The sequence below is a fragment of the Caretta caretta genome, chromosome 4 (genome assembly GCF_965140235.1).
Source record: "Caretta caretta isolate rCarCar2 chromosome 4, rCarCar1.hap1, whole genome shotgun sequence".
In the NCBI taxonomy this organism is placed as follows: domain Eukaryota; kingdom Metazoa; phylum Chordata; order Testudines; family Cheloniidae; genus Caretta; species Caretta caretta.
Window position 1 is genome coordinate 79,884,928 of NC_134209.1, and position 20,802 is coordinate 79,905,729.

At 38.4% G+C, this 20,802-nt stretch overlaps 1 protein-coding gene across 3 annotated transcripts in view; it reads left to right on the forward strand.

Annotated features, from left to right (window-relative positions):
• Positions 1–20,802, forward strand: part of PALLD (palladin, cytoskeletal associated protein) — a 343,963-nt gene that overhangs the window by 110,952 nt on the left and 212,209 nt on the right. For all 3 annotated transcript variants that reach the window (XM_075127793.1, XM_048847662.2, XM_075127792.1), the window contains exons 3-4: positions 10,407–10,585; positions 16,457–16,523. In XM_075127793.1, the coding sequence (XP_074983894.1) occupies positions 10,407–10,585; positions 16,457–16,523 (246 nt within the window). The remainder of the gene's footprint in view (positions 1–10,406; positions 10,586–16,456; positions 16,524–20,802) is intronic.

The following is a 20,802-nucleotide window of genomic DNA, read 5'->3' on the forward strand; positions in this document are numbered from 1 at the left end:
TGAAGATGCATCAAAATCAGCTGGCAGCCTGCAGGAGGCAACAGAGGAGAGAAATTGACTCTGTTATCACACCCAGACACTCAGAGGTGCTCAACAGTTGAGTGCCCCTTACAGGATAACTAAGGGTCTGTCTACACTGCAGCTTCAAGTGAGTCTCTGAGCATGGGTAGACAGACTCGTGCTAGCAGGACTAAAGATAGCATGCTAGAAATAGCTGTGTGGATGCTGTGGTTCAGTCAGCAGCTTGGGCTTTCAGGCCCATTCAGACCCTGGGTCTGAGCTCAGGTGGCTAGCCCAAGTCTCTGTGGACTGCAACGTCCGTCCTAGCATGATAGTTCAAGCTCTCCTAGTGCAAGTTTCACTCCCAGCTGCTGTGTAGACATACCTACAGCATCTGGTAGTGTTTGTTCCCTGCTCTGATCATTGCCCAAACCCACAAAGAGCTCTGAATATACCCACACAAACACTTCTCTTGTAAATACATATTAATGTATGAATACATATTTGCATGAGAATTTGGCACTTTCTCTTTCCAAGTACATTCTTGTGAACAAAACTTCACACACAGTTGTTTTATGTAAATAAGAGGTCACAAATGCAGACAACACAAGTTCTGTTTTTAATTTGAATTAATATTTTCAAATATTACTTATTTAAAATATTTACTCAGCCCTACTTGTGAATTACGTTACTGCTTATAAAAGTGAAGGATTTAGAGTACTGACTTGAGCCAAATATAGAGCAGAAAACACTGCACAAGGTTTCACATGCAGCTCTTCCAAATGTATGTTTAGTTTTATCCACACCTATAACTTTTCAGCAGACCATGCCAATTGGGGTCATTTTTAGTAAACTGTGTAGTGATTCTGTGATGTCGATACATAAGGGCAAGAACAGACAGTTATCTTGTGACCTAAGATAGGATTTAAACTTCAGTCTCGAGAAGTGAAAGGCTTGTTATCCACTGTGCCATCCAGCACTCCCTTCTCCCTTGCTTGAAAGGGGTTTATGCTGTAAGTGATCTGATCTGAGATAAAGTTGCTGCATAGTCCACTCTTAGGCCAATCTTTCGTCTTTCAAAATAGAATAGTCTTCTCAGCAGAGGACTGGATTGAAGGAGAGAATCTCCCACTCTTATTTTTTCTCAACGTAAGGAGACCAGGCTCTTTTCTCTGCCAGTAAGAAAAGGATGATCTGCCTCCTATTCTTACTGAATGAATAACAGCTGTACAGTTGCCTCCTGTTCTGCAGGATGACTGTTAAAACTGGATTACTTAAAGTATGATACCTATAACATTTGCCACTGTGCTGTGGAAAAATCAGCTTTCACAATGAGTGCTTTCTTTGTTATCTCTAATCTTCTCATGTTATAAATGCACCCATGAGATCTGGAACCAGATCACCAAAGAGAAAATTGGCAGATTTTCACTTTTAAAGCATAATTGTCCTCCTGTTAAACTCTTAAAATAAATAATACATATTTTAATAATTATAAAGGTCTAGAAAAACACACATACAGTCAAGGTCACCTGAAAATATTCATATCCTCCAAGGGGGACTGATCAGCAGGGAACATTACCTTGAACCCTTGCAATGAAGACATCAGTACCTGCATGACAGTAGTATTTGTAGATAACCTTAACTATGCATCCCAATAATTCTGTATTTACTAAGGGCCATTTTTCCATATGGAAAATAATCTCTGTGATCTAGTGTTAATTGCATTCCCATATGCTAATACTGAAAATAAATTAACTTGTTACAGTTTGAAAAGCAAAAGCTATTTTCTCATTCTGCCTTCAATTAATTTGAGCCATGGTGAAAACTGAATTTACAGATACTCCATCAGTCAGTGAGATCACACATTTCTCCTAGATTTTTATTTTATAAGCATGTGGACAAATACAGAAACCATCTGGAATATGATTCATTGTGTCTTGGAATGCCTGTTTACACATGAAATTTTACTAAAATAGAATGGTCTCATTTTAACAGACTCTTTTATTATTGGCTCTTATCTATATGGTAGGTTTCCATACATATACAAAGTCAGACTTTGCTCTGTTATAAAACCAGTGCAAAAAGATACTAGTTAGTTCCATTTTTGTTTTTAGTCAAATTTACCCACCTCACAGTTCTCAGCCACCACCACAAAGATGCAAGGTTCTCTCACATGGAGAAACACTTAAATCCAAACAAAAGTTTATCCATTGCATTATTTTTAAAGTTTCATTAATTTTTTTTAAGAATGATGATGTTCTGGGTCAAATCTGTTGCTGTGTCTCTAACTTTAACTTAATGGAGTAAATTTCAGAGTGTAAGCTATAGTTCCAAATGTTTTTGCTGAAAGGGTTTGGATTAGTCATATGTTTAAGTGCTTTGATTCAGGCCCAGGTCTCTCAGAATAATATTTTATAATTATAATTAAAAGTTGAAACCGTTTAGAAGATCTTCATGTAAGATGGGCATATGAATGAGTTTGGAGGGCAGTAGTGAATTTGAAATTCAGGGCTACCATTTTGTGATGTGCATTCTGAATCATTACAGAGGTATAAATAATTGATAACTCAGTTGAAGCCAGCAGAATTTCATGATTCAAGATGAGCAAAGTGCAAAGAGTAAACAAAGATCAGTAAATAAGGTTAAAAAGCTCTCCTAATCTAAGATATAAATAAAACAGCTTTTAGAAAACATTTTTGTTGCCAATTTTAACCTGATGATACAATGTGTCTAATACTAGGTTTGAATACAAACTGACAAAAACTAGTAAGCTGAAGGTGAAATTTTGACAGTCTATGATTTTATCACAGCCCTTGTCATATGTTGATGTTTTTCTACTAGTCCCAATGTTATGTTATGCAGTCATGTTATGATAATCTCTGTTGTTTCTTTTTTTTAAAAGGAAGCTTGTATGTGTCAAGGTAACAGAGAAAAGTCTAGAAATACGAATCCTGAAAGACTCAAACTAGAGGCAAATAAAGTCCTCAGTTTTAATATCTTAATTCTTGGGTGCTTTAAGTCAATCCCATGAACTTTTAGGGTGGACTCATGATTTTTGAATGTTCAGAGTTGGTAAAACCGATCTTCTGTGGTATCTAGCTATTATAGTGCATTTAGCATATAGTACTATACAAGGCTGTGAAACCTCTGCAATACCGAGACGCAATGAAATGAGCTAAGGACAGTGTCTGCTACAGCTTCAAATGCCTTGTCTGGATTTGTCAATGCCTAAAACTAACTTAGCAGTTCTTTTCCTTGGGTTATAACATCTCTTCAGTGTGTGTATCAACTTCAATGGAATAGTTAGTCTATAGTGCAAATTCCTAATAGTTACTTACAGCCAAATCCTTGATCATGAACACAGCTCTCACAAAAAGATTGTGAGGAACTATGTGACAGTTGGAGGGAACAAAATTTCCCCTCTAAACCGGAGTAGACAAGTGAAGACAGTCTGTGGAGTTCCTGCAGCCTACTCTCAGCAGTAAAGGCCATGCACTGCATCCCTTCTAAATCAACTGGCCCCATCTCTACCTTTCCTTCCCCTCTCTGCTTCTATGTTGCTTCCAGGGAGCAGAATTCTCTCGAACAAATTTTATACCTCTCTCCTTCCACAACAGAGTGAAAATGCAGCAAATCCAGAGCCGTTTTTTGGTCTTCACATGTTGCATGAGGAAACACTGTTGCCTCCTTAGGGTATGTCTATACTGCAATTAAACACCCATGCTGGCTCATGTCTGCTGACTTCAGCTCACAGGGCTCAGGCTGCAGGGTGGTTTAATCACAGTATAGACATTTGGGGTCAGGCTGGAACCTGGGCTCTGGAACCCTCCCCGCTGCAAGGTCCAACCCAACCCTGAACATCTACACTGCAATTAAACAGCCCCATAGCCCAAGCCCGAGTCAGCTGATGCGGGCCAGCTGTAGGTGTTTAACTGCAGTATAGACATACCCTTAGAGACTAATCCTGCAATTGCTCCACTGAATATGGCACTCCCATTGAGGTGAGTGAGAGTTTTAAGATGACAATTACATTGCTAAAGAGATCAGTCCGGAATAAATGAGAGAGATCATCCAATGTTATGTACTTTTTTACTAGCTTGACCACACTAACCCTGTAAATTCATTTTTGGACCCACTAAGCTATGCATTCAGAAAGAAGATACACATTTTTCTATTGTTTTCAGAGGTTAAAATCTTGATGGATTTTTAAAAGATATCAAAATACAGGTAGCAAGAGTCTGTCATTATTTGTAGTCATTTTATAATATATAAAGCTAAGAATATGGACTATATATGAAAACATGTCCTAATTGCTTCACAAATTACTTTTTGTGTAAAACTGAGTTATGCATACACTAGAAGCATAAATTAATTTAATTTTGATGTGGTGAAATGGATTTCTTTTTAAAATTGTAAACTGAAAAATTTGCAAATGGAAATGTTTGCAGTCTAGAAGGGTGAGACAGTGGTTAATTTTTGTAGGGAAATTACAAAATAGGAGTTTATACAGTATAATGGAATCACTGACTATACCACTAAAGCAATACTACATTGTTTTCTTTTAGCGTTTCTTGCTGGCCATAGTTAACACCACTAAGGATAAAATTACATTTTTAATTTACAACTTATCTCTCTCCACATTTTGTAGGGGTCAGAGTGCCCTATTATAATTTTTCCCTCAGGCTGTCTTTAAATTTCACTTCAGCTGCCATTTTAAATTAACTTTTAAGAGTGTGTGGAAAGGAAACCCTCCTTATTCCTCAGTTACTTTCACTAAACATAGGTTACAGCAGGATTATGCATTAGAGGAAAGATTGAACTGTTTTTCTTAAGGCCCTGGTATATGGTCAGTCAGTGTGCTGCTCAACTGTTAATATTTTGTTCAGAGTCATTAAAATCCCAGACACACATGCATTTCCATATACAGAGGATTGTCAGGACAGGAGGGAAAGAGGAGTGAAGGAGATAGACAAATGGTATGAATGACTAACTCATGTCATGATATGTATAATATACAGACTGTTTCACAGCTGGTATCTCTCATTCTTTTCTTTTACGTAAGCATATCACAGTAAAAATTAGGATGCTAAGTATAGCCAGTAAAAAAGCTTTGCTGGGGGAGGGGGGAGAACAGGAATAGAACTACTTATACGAGAGCATAGAAGAGTGCGCAGCAGTCAAAATTCACTTCTCTGTCACTTGAAATATGTTAAAACCCTTTAATGCTAGTCTTTCTCACCCTTTTTTTTAAGTTATCTGAGCTGTTATGTCCCCTGACTAGGATATAATGTCTTGCATTAATACAGTACCGTTCATTGCAAAGGATCCCGAAGTGATTTATTAAGGTTAACAAACTGAAATAGAATCTATATGCAGGGATCAATTACAGGGACTACTGAAATGTGGCACCATTGGGATAACCTACAGAAATGGTTCACTAACCCACAACAATTGTACACAGCAGTTTCGGAGAAGTGAGGACTATTGGCCAAGATCCTTAAACTAGTGACTGAAGTTAGCTTCCTAAGGGTGGAACTTTCAACGGTGCCCAAGTGATTTAGGGGCAAAAGTGCCATTGAAATTCAGTGGGTGCAATGACTGAAGTAATGATACTATGGCACAGGGGTGTCAAAATCAGACTCCTGAAAGGGATACGGTAGTCTGGAATGGTTGAGAACCACTACTTTAGACCATACCAATTCTCTACAAAGATGTGTGGTCTAAAGCATGGTCTCAACCTTTCCAGATTACCATATCCCTTCCAGGAGTCTGATTTTTGTCTTGCGTATCCCCAAGTTTCACCTCACTTAAAAATTACTTGCTTACAAAATCAGACAAAAATACAAAAGTGTCACAGCACACTATTACTGAAAAATTGCTTACTCATTTTACCATAAAATGATAAAATAAATTGACTGGAATATAAATATTGTACTTACATTTCAGTGTATAGTATATAGAGCAGTATAAACAAGTCGTTGACTTTATGAAATTTTAGTTTGTACTGACTTCACTAGTGCTTTTTCTGTAGTCTGTTGTAAAACTAGGCAAATATCTAGATGAGTTGATGTACCCCCTGGAAGACCTCTCTACGTGTACCCCTGGTTGAGAACCACTGACCTAAAGAAAAGAGCATAAGGTGGGAGTTAGAACATCTGTGTTTTGATCCCAGAACTGCCACAGACTCACTGTGTTATCTTAGGCAAGTCATTTCACCCCTCTGCCTGTATACTTCCCCTCTTCCCCCACCCCCACCCAATGTACACACGTGACATAATATATATATATATATCTATAATAGAGGGGTGGGGTGAGAACTAACTAATGTTTGCACACAGTGCTTTGAACATATGAAGTAAAAAAATTTTGTTTCACCCTGAGAGCCACAGAGAAATCCTTCTTCTCTCAGAACATCTGGACTGTGGGCCCATTCTTCCATGCTACTCTTTAGGACATAATTTTCTGGTGGAATGCCTCCCTCAGGAGCAAAATTGCCATTGCCTTCCACATCCACACCTGGGTCATAATCCTCCTCCCCCTAAGGGAGTAAATAGACTATGGACTATAGACGACACGTGTGGGGGGCACGTGGGGTCACATGCCATCCCCCCGCCCTCCGATTTCTGCCAGGGTGGGCTGAGCACAGCTGAAGGGTCATGCTTACTAAAGACACCAGCAGTGAGTGCCCCTGCTGAGCCCCACTAGCTGGCGCCCAGAGCAGGGAATTGAGACCACTTTCTGCCAGAGGGGTGTAGGGAGGCTTGCTGAGTCACATCCCTTCCTCACCGGCTGGCAGCTATTTACCTGCTTGAGTATGTGTCTGGACTAGCCTGCCTGGAGCTCAGGGAGTCAGTTGGGGCATTGCGGGGGGGAGATAGTGAGGTAGTGGGGCCTGCAGAAGCTAGGGTGGGGTAGTGAGCCTAGGGAGGCAGCAGGGGCCAGAGGCAATAGGTGGGAGCTGGAAGAGGCAGCAGGGGCCAGGAGCAATGGGGGAAGGAGAGGAGCCCAGGGAGGCAATGGGGGCCAGGGGTGATTGGGGTTGGGGAATCTGGGAAGGCAGTGGGGCAGGGTCCTAGGGTGCCATTTTTCCTAAGGCCAGTCATGGCAGGGTGAGCTTTAAGGATAGGTGATGTGGGCGACCAACCAGTGTGCCATGGTTAGGGGGGTGCATGGTCAAGAGGGTGTTGCTGGAGGGTGCCTTGGCAGTCACCAGGAAGTTGACCATGTCTGTGGTGGTTGGTGGGGGCTACCATTGTGCCCTCCCCAATCAGCAGTTACCAGTTGCCTATGAAATGGACTGTAGAGGAGGAAATGCTGACCTAGCTAGTGCAAACTCGCAGAGAAATTTTCACATAAGCTTCATGTGACTGTTCTTCTCTGACCAGACATGATTCCAAAATGCCTGTAGCACCTGAAAGAGAAAATGGTACTAGAAGGCCTTCTTTGCCTTTCCTCTTTTAATCTCTAGGGCCATTTGAATGTGAAATTCCTCCCCTCTGAACCTTTCCACACTAAACAGCAATAGGGATGACAAAGCCCAAAGTGTAAAGATGTAATCTATTGATGGTCAGTCTGCTCCATGGAATATCCTATGCTGTATAAAAGCTAGTTTGCTTTAAACATAAATTCCATCTTTAAGTGCATGCAAGTCTTAAAACTTCATCCAGCTTTATAAGCTGAAAAACACCTTTCTCATACTTCTGGGTGGCTAATGGATCCATTACACTAGTGCTACTTCGAGTGAGCTGAACTGGCACTTACCAAATTCATTGCAAGAAAAATAAAAACTTCAGTGAGGCATTCATTCAGTAGACTTAATTTTCACCTCTCCGCTGAGGAATTTACAATAAATACCCTGAATTTCCTGTAAGCAAACTGAGAGTTGAAAATATTATCAAATAAAGATACGTAGCTAATGTAACCAAAATCTCCAATGTTGTCTCTGCATTTCATGAAACAGCACTTACTAGGTTGCAACTACAGTCAGAAATGGGGGAATGAATTGTTCTTGATAACAGTGATGAGTGCAGTCAAAAATCAGGCCTGTTTCCTGTTCATCAAGCATCACATTAAAGATGGTTGAGGTAATTTTGTATTGAATTGCTTACTACTGCATTTTGATCTTCAGCTACTGAAATGAAGCAGTGTCTGATGTGGAAGGTTGGGATTCATGTTCTTTTTTCTAATGATAGGTCATTGATGGTGACTCCCAACCTCAACTAGAAGTCAAAGAATACGTAAAGATTTACTTGCAATAACTCCCATTGAGATCGCTAGTTGCTAGCCACATAAATCTCTCACGCATCAGGGGAAGAAAATAAAACTGACCCTCCTAAGAAAATAACTTTGTCTAAACCTCACCAGATAAATCTCCCTGGTACAAACTATATTAGCAGACATTTTATGACCATATAAATCATAGTACCATAAATATTTGGGGTAAAAGGAATTTCGGCGACAATAGAGACTTATTAGAAGTCTAAACCTGCACAAGACTAAAACTGGACCCTATCTGAGAAAGTAATTAGGCTATGAATGGCGTATTTGCCTTGAAAGGTGTTTCCAGAAAGAAGAAAAGGAAATAGAAAGAGGAATAGGATTGCTAGATAGGTTTCCGAGTCCCCATTTTATAGGGTCTTGGCTATAGTTATCAGTCCAGAAATTCTGGGTCAGCCTTTCCTTCCTCTATATTACCAAACTCTTAGCCTATAGAAAAGGTGACCAAAGTCTAGGATTCTGGCAGATGCAGTAGTTGAAGTTCCTCATGCAGAATAGGGAGGGGGTTGGATGGCATGGGGGAGGAGGAGAACAGAAGTGTTAATACTGGCAGGTGAACTGACTGGATAAATTTGTCCCCAAACCAGATAATTGTAAAACTAGGCCAAATGGGGCTATTGAGAAAACAAAAGGAAGTTTATTTGTTTCTCGCCTAAGTGGTTCAGTGTGTGTGGGGGGCGCTCTGGGCACAATAGGACACACAAAAGGAGCTTGTTAGTCTTCAGTTACAAAACAGAATGGTATAGGATTTTAGTTCCATTATCAACATTTCCTAGCCTTGAGGAATATTGTGTCTATTCTTCATCTGCACAGGGGACTTGTGTGCACAGTTCTCATTAGTGTTAATGGGAGTTACCTCATGTGTAAATCCATTAGATATTGAGTGGAGAAGGCACCATTTTTCCTCTAGAGTATAAAAATAAAAATAAACGTAGTCATTCAGATTTAATATTTTTAGAGGCAAATTGTCCAAGTATCTTCCTGTTTTGCTAATCATAAATGAAAAGGAAACCAAACTAATTTTATTCTATCCATTTGGCTAGAATGAAATAGGAACAGGTTCAGTCCATTTGTAAAGGCTCCTAATTGACCTTTATTTGACATCTCTAGCACTGCATGTAGCGTTACAAACTGTTCTTAAATAGGAATGGAAGATACCCTAACACTGGATCACTTTTTTTTTAAAAAGTTTAGGAAAAGCAACAGATATGGCTTCTATTGTTTTTATTTTCAGGACAAGATGCCAACAAAGCAAAAAGTTTCAGATGGAAGCAATTAATGGAAGATTAGAATTGCAGACATACACTAAGAAGTAGTTAAGAACTAAGGGAACAATCTTGTCAAAGGGATTTTGAATATTTGGTTGATCTGAAGTAGAAAATTCCCTACATTTTTCTCTTTTTATCTGAAGTAAATCAGTCTTTCAATGCATTTGCATAGTTGTATAATGAAAAAAATCTATTCATAAGGATGAAGGCTGGGAGGGAGAATGTGCATGTACTGGTATTGATAAACAAATCACTTTGGAGCCTGCCACACCAGATTCCTGGGTGTTTAGGAAAGGAATAACTCCTGTCAAGAGTGAATTATGCCATTTGTATCAGAATTAGAATCACTAAGGTCATATTTAGTAGGAACCTTAAAAAAAGTAATGATATGGAAGGTGTAAGACATGGCTTTGCTATTTTGATTGCAAATTTGAGAACAAAAATCACATATTCTAGATGGAGGATTTGTAATGAACACAAAGGAGTTTGCTTGCCTACACATACTGCCTTAGACTCTCAAAACAAGAGATTAAATTGTAACCTAATTTCCAGGTGCTTAATGCAGGTTACTTTTTAAAACTGTACAATGTGTTAATGGTACCTGAAGAGAAGTTAAGAAAATTATTAATAGTAATTTGTAAGTATGTATGTTTATTAAGTAAGCTTGAGATTCATCTTATATTAGAAAGTTGTATTTCTTTGTAGGCTCCATGAAATATAAAAACAAGCAATAAGTTTTCCTTAATGTATGTAGCTGTTCAGAGTTTGCAACAATTTTTCATATCATTTTGTTAGTGGTAGATACAAATCAACACTTTGTTTTCTCTTTGTGTTCTGTCCCTGTTCACATGTGAACTGCAGATGGTTCTGTGAAGGGAAAGAGTTGCAGAATTCCCCTGATATTCAGATCCATTGTGAAAGTGGAGGCCTCCATTCACTAATCATAGCAGAAGCCTTTGAGGACGATACTGGACGTTACACTTGCTTGGCATCAAATTCTGTTGGTTCTGATAGTACTTCAGCAGAGGTATTCATTGAAGGTAAGAAAAAAGGTAAAATGAAAATACTTAGGCTCCTAAATCAGTTAGGCATTCCAACACTGACCTCAGCAATACTTAAATACTTTTACAAACCTGGGCCTAAGTCTCGTTTTCAAAAGGGATGTAGGCATCTAGGAGCCAAGATCCCATTTTAAAAATGGAGCTGACTTTAGATACTGCACATTAGGTTTTGTTTATGATTTTGTAGCTTTGAGATTTTCAGCTGAGTCAAGCAAGATCTTACACTCAACTTGATGACATTTCTGTGTCTCCAAAATTCAGAGACTGTTCTAGACATCAATGGGGAGAACCATATTGATTTTGGCAAAAATTGGTAAACTGAAAGAGGAAATGGGGGAGACACAGACACTCTGGCATCTGCTTAGCAGAGCTAAGGGGTTCAGTAGTCTATAGATCAAAGAACCAGTTGATGGCACCCATTAACACCTTCTGGCATGCCAATTGTGGCAGCTCAACTCTGCCCATCCTCCCAGTACAGTTTTAAAACATTGACACCCTGAATGAAGTATCTTCCAGACAGAAATTAAATAAAAATAATGGGAGGAAGAGTGGAATGGGGGCTCACACAGATGGTAGAGGCTGGTGTGGGGAGTAAGGAGGGAATGGGTGTGGGGAAGAATGGAGGAATCTGTTATGGGGAAAATGAGCAATGGAGGGGTATACACAGATCCCAATGGGGCTTCCTGGGAGTCCTTGGAATAGAAAGGGATGGGAAGGTGCCACATAGGGTGCTTGGAATGGGGAGGAATGAAAGGAGCCCTGTCCTACAGAAGCAACAAATTGTGTGATCCTCTACTTAGGATTATTTTGGTATGAAAGCCATTTTGACACTGTAACCTTTTGTAGTGTCATGATCCAAACTTAGACTCCAGTCCTACAAACAGAATAAACTCAGAGGGACTACCCTCAGATGTAAAGTGCCTCACTTGTTTGCAAAGTTGAGGCCTTAATTTCCAATTGAATGTACTAAATCAACCAAAATAAAATTTTGTTAGTCACCTAATGAATGTACTTAGAATCTGGCCTGTATGATTTAAATATTTGCTTCTCTAAAGCTTTTAAGTGAGCTTAAAATACAGGCATGCCCAGAACCAAATGCCAATAATTCTTCTCATCTTTCTTTGAATTCAAGACTGCTCATATTTCAAGTGCTTTATTAACCAACTGAAGTTAAACTATTGTGGAAAGACACTCAAAGGCGTTTTTAATTATGGCATATTTAAAGGCTAAGTTGACTTAATTCTATTTTTTTCTTTTGAGCAACTATTGTTCTTTCAACCATTTTTGGAATAATTTATTTCTTTTGGGGGTTTCAGTTCATAAATGCAGCCTGTTAAATTTTCTTTATTAACAGTTAAATATGTAAAAATAGATGGATATAGTAAACACTTGTAACAGATGTGTGTGTATATCAACATATTAGAAGGATCAGCTCTTGACCAACAAAAAAATCCACTTTTCATTAGTAATTAGCAACTAAACAGTGATGCATAATTTAGTATTAGTACTATTCTTTTAATGTTCTATAAGTGTTGTATTTTCAATATTCCGTACTTAAATACAAACGAAAATCCCCATCCCAATGAATGTATAGTCTCTAGAGCTGTTATTCTGCATTGAGATACATTAGCATGCAGTTGTACATTAATGTCCTGTTAACATCCATTCCTCAAACACTCTTCTCTCTAAAGCCCGACCCACCCAAGATCACTTTCTCCTTCATTCATGGGTACCCGTAAGAAACTTTCATGTAGACTCTATTTTGGGGGTGGCAGCCATGATGATAAAGCTCACTGCAGCAGTTGTCAGACAGTTGCTGCTTTGGTAACTTCTCCCCAAAGTCTTTTCTTTTTAAGAACCACAAAAAGGAGTCAGGAAGAATAGCTCATCCCCCTTGCTGTTTTGTTGACCAATTAGCCCTAATTTCTGACAGACTGATTTTTGGTTCATTAATTTCTGGTCCCGTACTTTTCTTGTTTACTCAGCATAATATCTTAACACAGTCCTGCCTTGAATTATATCAGGGACCTTTTCATTTGTATTAATTCAGTCTTTCATTTCCTTCTTGCATATTTCTCCATCAATTTATTGCTTTAGGTTATTGTGACATTTTATAAACTTTCATTCACTTTTCACAGCTGATCTCACAATTAGGGTAAATTTGTAGGCCCAGTTATTATAACACACCTGCCTCCTAATTTTTATAGCCTAGCAACATTGAATATAGACTGAATATATAGGTATCTGAATGATTCTTTCTTTCCTCAGAAGTCAGTCTTTGTGATGTACTAATAACTAGTTGCTTATGATTATATCAAACACAAGTTTTTGAATTTAGGTGCAGAATAATCAACAACAATTTCTCATTTTCACACATCTCTAAAGAAGAAATCCATACACCGCCGTTTCCCCCACCATGTATATTGAAGATTTGGATCTAAATAAAATGACTTTTTATGAAACATCAGTTGCTGTTAAAAAAAAAAAAAAACATGAAAAAGCTTTATTCCCATGTTCAAGATGTTTTGAGATACACAGATTATATTAAAACTTCCAGTTACACAGAATGCCCCAATTTAAATTCTGAGTATGATAAATGGCATACATCAAAATTTGAAACCCTATTCTGATATTTTTCAAAGTATTAAGTTTCTTTCAAATTTCCCATTAAAGGAAGAACTAAAATCTGTGCACATAATAACCAGAATCTCAAGCAGTCATTAACGAAGGGGGTAAATGGGAGTTAAATACAGCATTTTGTTTCTCAGAAGGGTATGCAGGGTCATCAGCAGTAGTTTGGCGATGAGTATAATGCATGTAGATGAATATAAATAGCCTCTGAACTGAGGAGTTACTGAACTGAGGGTGGCCAGTTTAGCATGCAAATGTTATGCTATACTGAGTTATAGTTAAGGTTAAAGTTTATCTATAAATGTATGAGCCACACCTGTTCACTTAAACCAGCAGGAGGATAAGCCTCTTTGCCATTCTGTAACAAGTATAAGTATGTGGATATAGAAGGATGGTGTCATTGCTACAAATATTTTTATATTTACTGGTGTAAAGCCTTACTTGACAGACAGATGAAAGCTTAAAAATCAACCTGATGCAATAGCAATGCATTGGGCATTATGACCAGTTTTTTTAAACATGCTTGTGACATTACCCAGGGTACCGTCTGGACTGTTGAACAGCTGTGTCCCTCAATTCTTCAATCTGGGATGCCTTTTACGCTGCTTCACTGTGAGAGCAACCACTCCTGGTCTGCCCACACACAGCTTCCAGCATATAAATGACCCCCAGATATACTGAATGAGTGCTATAGCTAGCCAGCCATATTACAGAGTGACACCAGCAAATTCTCTTCCCCAGACTTGTCCCCAGAAATGTGCATCTCGTATTGCCCAATACCCTCCTGGACAATACAACCTTATAGAAAGTCCGTCATTTCATTTAAAGACAATTATGTGCACAAATCTTGTTATCTCAAATGAAGTTCCCAAACACACTGGTTTAGATAAAACAAATTTATTAACTATAGAAAGACAGATTTTAAGTGATCACAAATGGAGATATAAAAGTCAGAATTGGTTACAAAGAAATAAAAGGTAAAACACAAACTAATACCTAACTTAACAAGCTGAGTGAATTTAAAGCAAAAGGTTTCTGTCACCACATGCTTACAGCAGTCTGGCTGGATTCCTTTCAGCCAGAACCCCTCCCCCAGTTCAATGATGTTTCCTTTGTCTTTTAAGTGTTGATGCAGTGAGTAGAGATGAGGAGAGAGAGGTAATCTGAGGAGTTTACTCCCCTTTCTTATAGCATTTCTCTTCTTTGAAAATCAACTCCAGCTGGGGTTCAAACAACAGCCAGTCTGTTTCTTTGCCAACATGTAAATTTCCTGCTTACACCCTTTTTCCTGCCAAAGAATAGCTGCTTAACCAGGTGGTGGTCCATTTGATTATGTTGACACCTGAGGTGTTGGCTAGCTTGTTGTCTCTGGGGAACTGGTCTATCCCCAGACTTGGAACATGTTTTAAACTAGAATTTTATAACTTTACATACAATGTTGCCACACATATTTTACTAGGACAATAAGGATTAGCAAATTATGAGCTTTCAAAAGATAACTCTCAAGGCATACTTTGTACAAAATTTATCATAGTCTTGTAAAAAGGGTGAACATAAAGATACAGACTGACACAATGCTTTACTGGAAATCTTGAATTAATGCTGACATTTTAATTTTAAAAAACAGTATATGTTAGGTAATATAGTTTCTTTCGTTGTGAGATCAAATGGAGCCTCTGGTGAAACCCAGGTCTATATATATCCAGATCTTGCTCCATTATCACCTCTTTCTCTAATCTATCAAAAGTATAGCCACACTAATTATTCATAGCTAATAATAGAGTCCAAGGCCAATAGGGACCATTTTGATAATTGAGGCTGATCTCCCATGCAACACAGGCCAAAGAACTTTCCCAAAATAATTTCTTCTGAACTACAACATTTAAAAAAAATCCAATCTTGATTTAAAAACTGTCAATGATGGAGAATTCAGCACAACACTTCATAAATTGTTCTATAAGGTAATTACCCTTACTGTTAGAAAATATGTGCCTTATTTCCAGTGTGAATTTGTCTTGCTTCAACTTCCAATGATTGGATCTCTTTTTTTACACATTTGTCTGATAAATGAAGAGCCTGATATCAAATGTTTGTTCTCCATGTAAATACTTACAGACTATGATCAAGTCACCCCTTAACCTTCTCTTCGTTAAATTAAGTAGAATGAAATTTCCCCCTCTTTACTGGCAGTTTTATTTAATATAACTTTAATAGCTACAGTGTATCATTTGCTATGATTCTTGCTATGAACTGCGGACAATGGAAATCCCAGATGAATTGTTAGGAAAAGCTCTAGTTAGTGGCCTATAGATTTCACTCTGCATTTCTTTGACCCACAAAGACATTGAAAAGTCACACACATCCCCCCTTTTTTTTTTTTACATACGTTAATAGCACAGTAAGTGATTCTTTCAGGAATCTTGTCTAGCATGCATAGTATTATTTTTTTTAGTAGCATACAGCAGCAGCTTCCTTAAATTTCTTAAATTCCTTAAATTCCCTTTCGTGGAATGGATTTAAAAAATGCATCCCCTTAAACAATTAATCTGACTGTACCAAATTCATTGTAGGTATATCTCTAAAGCAGAGATGACTCATACCTGCCAATAGTGGGGGGGGAGGAGGGACAAAGTGAAGGCAGCCAGCTTCAGCAATGTTACTGAGCATGCTCAGTCCACATGAGCATGTTTAGGACTAGCCAAGCAGCAAATTGGGGGGGGGGGGGAGGAGACAAGTGACCCACATGCCCCTCCTCCCACTTGTTGCCATTGCTCCAAAGACTTCCATGATGTTAAACCAGATAGGAATGAATATGGGCCATTAACTCATCTTTTAAGGAAAAATAGCGTGCATGTAGGTAACCAGAGGTTTTTTGCTTAATTTGCCTTAATGTGAAGGAGTGAAAAACCAAGGAAAAGCAATTTGTGATTAAATAGCAATTAACCTCTAATAATCTATATCAGCACAGTTATGACTTCCAAACTGTTTAAAAATCATAAAGACATGTCAGGCAATAAGAAAAGCTACAATACTTTTCAAAAAAAGAATTTCCAGCTCTGCATTGAAATGATTTCACTTATACTACATCCTATAAGTCAATTCAGGGTAATGCTTTCAGAATAATACTAAAGAAGTATAGTATTTACTTTTGAAATTAAGCATAGTGGAGATTGGGGAGTGTATAACAACACTGAATACACCCTTTTTTTCCCCCCTCAGGTGTCAGCTCAACAGATTCTGAGAGTGAAAGTTTAGTTTTCAAGTCAAAATCTGGAGCTATGCCACAGTAAGTGTGCTCAGTAACACCAATGATATACAAATTTTCTATGTAACTTATAAGAATGGTAGCAAAACTGTTCTGCTACATCCGTCCTTGCTGATGTTACTCCAAAAGAAGAGGCTAACTGGTGTTAATCAATGATCAAGTTATGTTAAAGTACAATACCGGACCTTGATCCTGGGACTTGCTGTATGCAGGTTTTATTGTAGGCTCAGAGCTATCAAAACAGAAAACAACTTTAGACTAATGGATATCTGTTTAAAAGAAAATATGTTGATTTATAATGCATGCAGACAATAGCTGTAGCAAGATCAACTTGGCTCTACTCACAGAACATCTAGTGAAGGGGATTTCTTAAAGAACAAAGTCAATTTAACTTACTTGTGGAAAAAAGTTTAATATAGGCTGGAAAATTTCTATCTGTATATATTAAGGAAGTCGATTAATCAGTTAACTCATATGGTTAACTTTAAAAAATTAATTGTGATTAATCGCAGTTTTAATTGCACTGTTAAACAGTAGAATACCAACTGAAATTTGTTAAATATTTTGGATGTTTTGTACATTTTCATATATATTGTATTCTGTGTTGTAATTGAAATCAAAGTGTATATAGTTTTTTATTATAAATATTTGCACTGTAAAAATTATAAACAAAAGAAATAGTATTTTTCAATTCACTTCATACAAGTATTGTAGTGCAATCTCTATCGTGAAAGTGCAACTTACAAATGTAGACTTTTTTTGTTACATAACTGCACTCAAAAACAAAACAATATAAAACTTCAGAGCCTACAAGTGCACTCAGTCCTAATTCTTGTTCAGCCAATTGCAAAGACAAACAAGTTTGTTTACATTTATGGGCGATAATGCTGCCCACTTCTTATTTACAATGTCGTCAGAAAGTGAGAACGGGCATTTGCATGGCACTTTTCTAGCCAGCATTGCAAGGTATTTACGTGCCAGATATGCTAAATATTTGTATGCCCCTTCATGCTTCAGCCACAATTCCAGGGGACATGCTTCCATGCTGATGACTCTCATTAAAAAAATGTGTTAATTAAATTTGTGACAGACCTCCTTTGGGGGAGAATTGTATGTCCCCTGCTCTGTTTTACCCGCATTCTGCCATATATTTCATATTATAGCAATCTCAGATGACCCAGCACGTTGTTCATTTTAAGAACATTTTCACTGCAGATTTGACAAAATGCAAAGAAGGTACCAATGTGAGATTTCTAAAGATAGCTATAGCACTCGACCCATGGTATAAGCATCTGAAGTGCCTTCCAAAATCTGAGAGGGATGAGGTGTGGAGCATGCTTTCAGAACTCTAAAAGAGCAACACTCTGATGTGGAAACTACAGAACCCAAACCACCAAAAAAGAAAATCAACCTTCTGCTGGTGGCATCTGACTCAGATGATGTAAATGAACATGCATCGGTCTGTACTGCTTTGGATTGTTATCGGGCAGAACCTGTCATCAGCATAGATGCATGTCCCCTAGAATAGTGGTTGAAGCATGAAGGGACATGTGAATCTTTAGTGCATCTGGCACATAAATATCTTGTGACTCCGGCTACAACAGTGCCATGAGAACACCTGTTCTCATTTTCAGGTGACATTGTAAACAAGAAGTGGGCAGCATTATCTCCTGCAAATATAAACAAACTTGTTTGTCTGAGTGATTGGCTGAACAAGAAGTAGGACTGATTGGACTTGCAGACTCTAAAGTTTTACATTCTTTTATTTTTGAATGCAGGTTTTTTTGGTGCATAATTCTACATTTGTAAGTGTAGCTTTCATGATAAAGAGATTGCATCACAGTCCTTGCATTAGGTGAATTGAAAAATACTATTTCTTTTGTTTTTTACAGTGCGAATGTCTAATAAAAACAAATATAAAATGAGCTCTCTGTTCTGTGTTGAAATTGAAAGCAATATATTTAAAATTTAGAAAACATCCAAAAATATTTACATAAATGGTATTCAATTGTTTAACAGTGTAATTAATTGCGCAATTAATCGCGATTAATTTTTTTAATCGCTTGACAGCCGAGTATATATAATACATACATCTCTGTGACAGAGGGGTAAATTTCCCAGTAGTTTAGTTGAGCCAAATTTATATGTGGAAATACTTTGGCAATACTGAATTTGACAAAGCATTTGGGGGCAGGAGGAGGCATTCATGTAACGGTATATATACCAATGTTCCCACTAAAAAGATAGTTTGAATTTTGATGTATCTGAAATTTGGAAAGGTAAATTTTTGAAAGTTAAAAAGCAAAATGAACAATTTTAAAACTTTGTGAAATTTTACCCAAAAACAAATGTTGTTGCTTGCTCACCTGTATCCAATATCTTCCTTAATTCCTAAGTTTTTGGATATTCCCAGAAGGAGAGAAGAAAGGTGGACATAGTGATGAGAGTTTTCTCTGAAACTTAAACAAATAGTAATATATCTGTTTATATTGTGATAACTGTTTCTTTGCAATGTGAAAAGAGAAACTTATTTTCCAGATTAAATCTTAGAATTTGCAAAGTATTTTAGAATGCAAGAAGCCTTAAATTGCTTATGTTCAAAATTTTCTCCTATCCTGGATGTTCAGAATTTTATTTTATTGGTTTCTTTCATGGAAATAATCTCTGTCAAACATATTGTGCTAGCAACAGTGTATGTGCTGCATCTTCTGTCCTTATCTAGTCTCCTTCTTTGATTAGGTATAGAAAATGTGCAGTGTGACCAGTGTGGTCATCATTAAAGATCAGATCTACCATCCTTACCCATGCTTATTCTGAGTAGTCACTCTGAAGAAAATTGACTACTCATGGAAAAGCGGGTATTTATTCATTGTGAGTAAGGCTGGACCTAACTTTATGAAATCTTAGAAGATGTCAGCTGTGCACATTCAGAAGTGATCACTTAAACCATGACTGATTGATTTTTATAATTTTCTAGAATCTATCCCCCAAACCAAAGGAAAAGCACTTATCCTCAGAGGACTTGAGTGGATGTCAAGTTTGTGTTTTTAAATAAAATGTTTTGTTTTACAATTTACATACTTCTTCTTCAAGAGGTGTCACTGTGGGTGCCCCACTGTAGGTGTTGTTGCAACCTGTGCCATTGTTCGGAGATTTTTACAGCAGTACCCTTATTGTCCGCACATGTGCAGAGCCTGCCTCACATACCAGTCTTGTCTTAATAGTGCACATGCTTGGCCGAACTCCTCAGTTCCTTTTCTACCATCCCCGGCAGGAGTCAGACCTACAGAAGACTCATTAAAACTTTTTCTCTTACCCATTCTACATCCTTTTTTCCCTTAGTTTAGCACTCTAGTTACTAGATAAGTACATCCCTTTAAAAAAAAATCGTTCCCGCTTGTTCCTCTCGGCCTCCAGCTCATGCTAATATGCCTGGCTCCCCAGGATTTAAGTGGTGCACTACGTGCAGAGATGCCATCTCTATCTCGGATGGTCACTCCCAGTGTATAAAATGCCTGGAGGAGTCCTTTATTCCTCAAAAATGTGCCCATTGTTCCAAATTAAAGTTCAGGGCACGTAAAGACAGAGAACTCCACCTGAAAATGATTCTTGGGCAGAAGTCACTTGGACCTGCTTCTGACCCAGGTTCGGGCTCCTCGGTGAACCACAGCCCTCCCGCCTCCAAAAAGGACAAAAGAGAAAACGCCCGCCTCCCTCACCCAGAAGGGAAACATTGCAAGCAAAAAGGTCACCGAGCAGGTCTGTTTCTTCTATACAAACCTTCTCTCGGCTCAGCACCTTTGATGCGCTGGGTTCCTCTGGCATTGCGCTAATCCCGCCTCTGGCTGCGGCAACAGCGCAAGCTCCCGGTGCCAAGGCTTCAGGCTTCTAGTTGCCCGCCTCTGTCATGGCACCATTCAGCACCGCAATGGACACGGTGACAGCACAGAGGACCTTGCCGGAACAGACACGGGCTGCGCTTACCTCCCCGGCACCACTGACCTCAGCGCATGCATTGAGCGCTACGGTGCGGAGAACATCGGTGCCAAATGACCCTTCAGCACCACAGGCACTCCTAACGGAGGGTTTCTCTCACGCAGGCTCTCTGGCACAGCAGTGCATTCATTCACCGGACCTACAAGGTGTCACCTAACCTACAGGTACCTCTGTTTGACACCTATTTTTCTTCTGGACATTCACAAGCAGTCCGGACACCTGTCTCCAGCTGTATCTCTCTTTTCTGGTGATGAGGAAGCCATAGTGCAGGGAGACTTTTCACCATACCAGTTCTCCCAGTCAC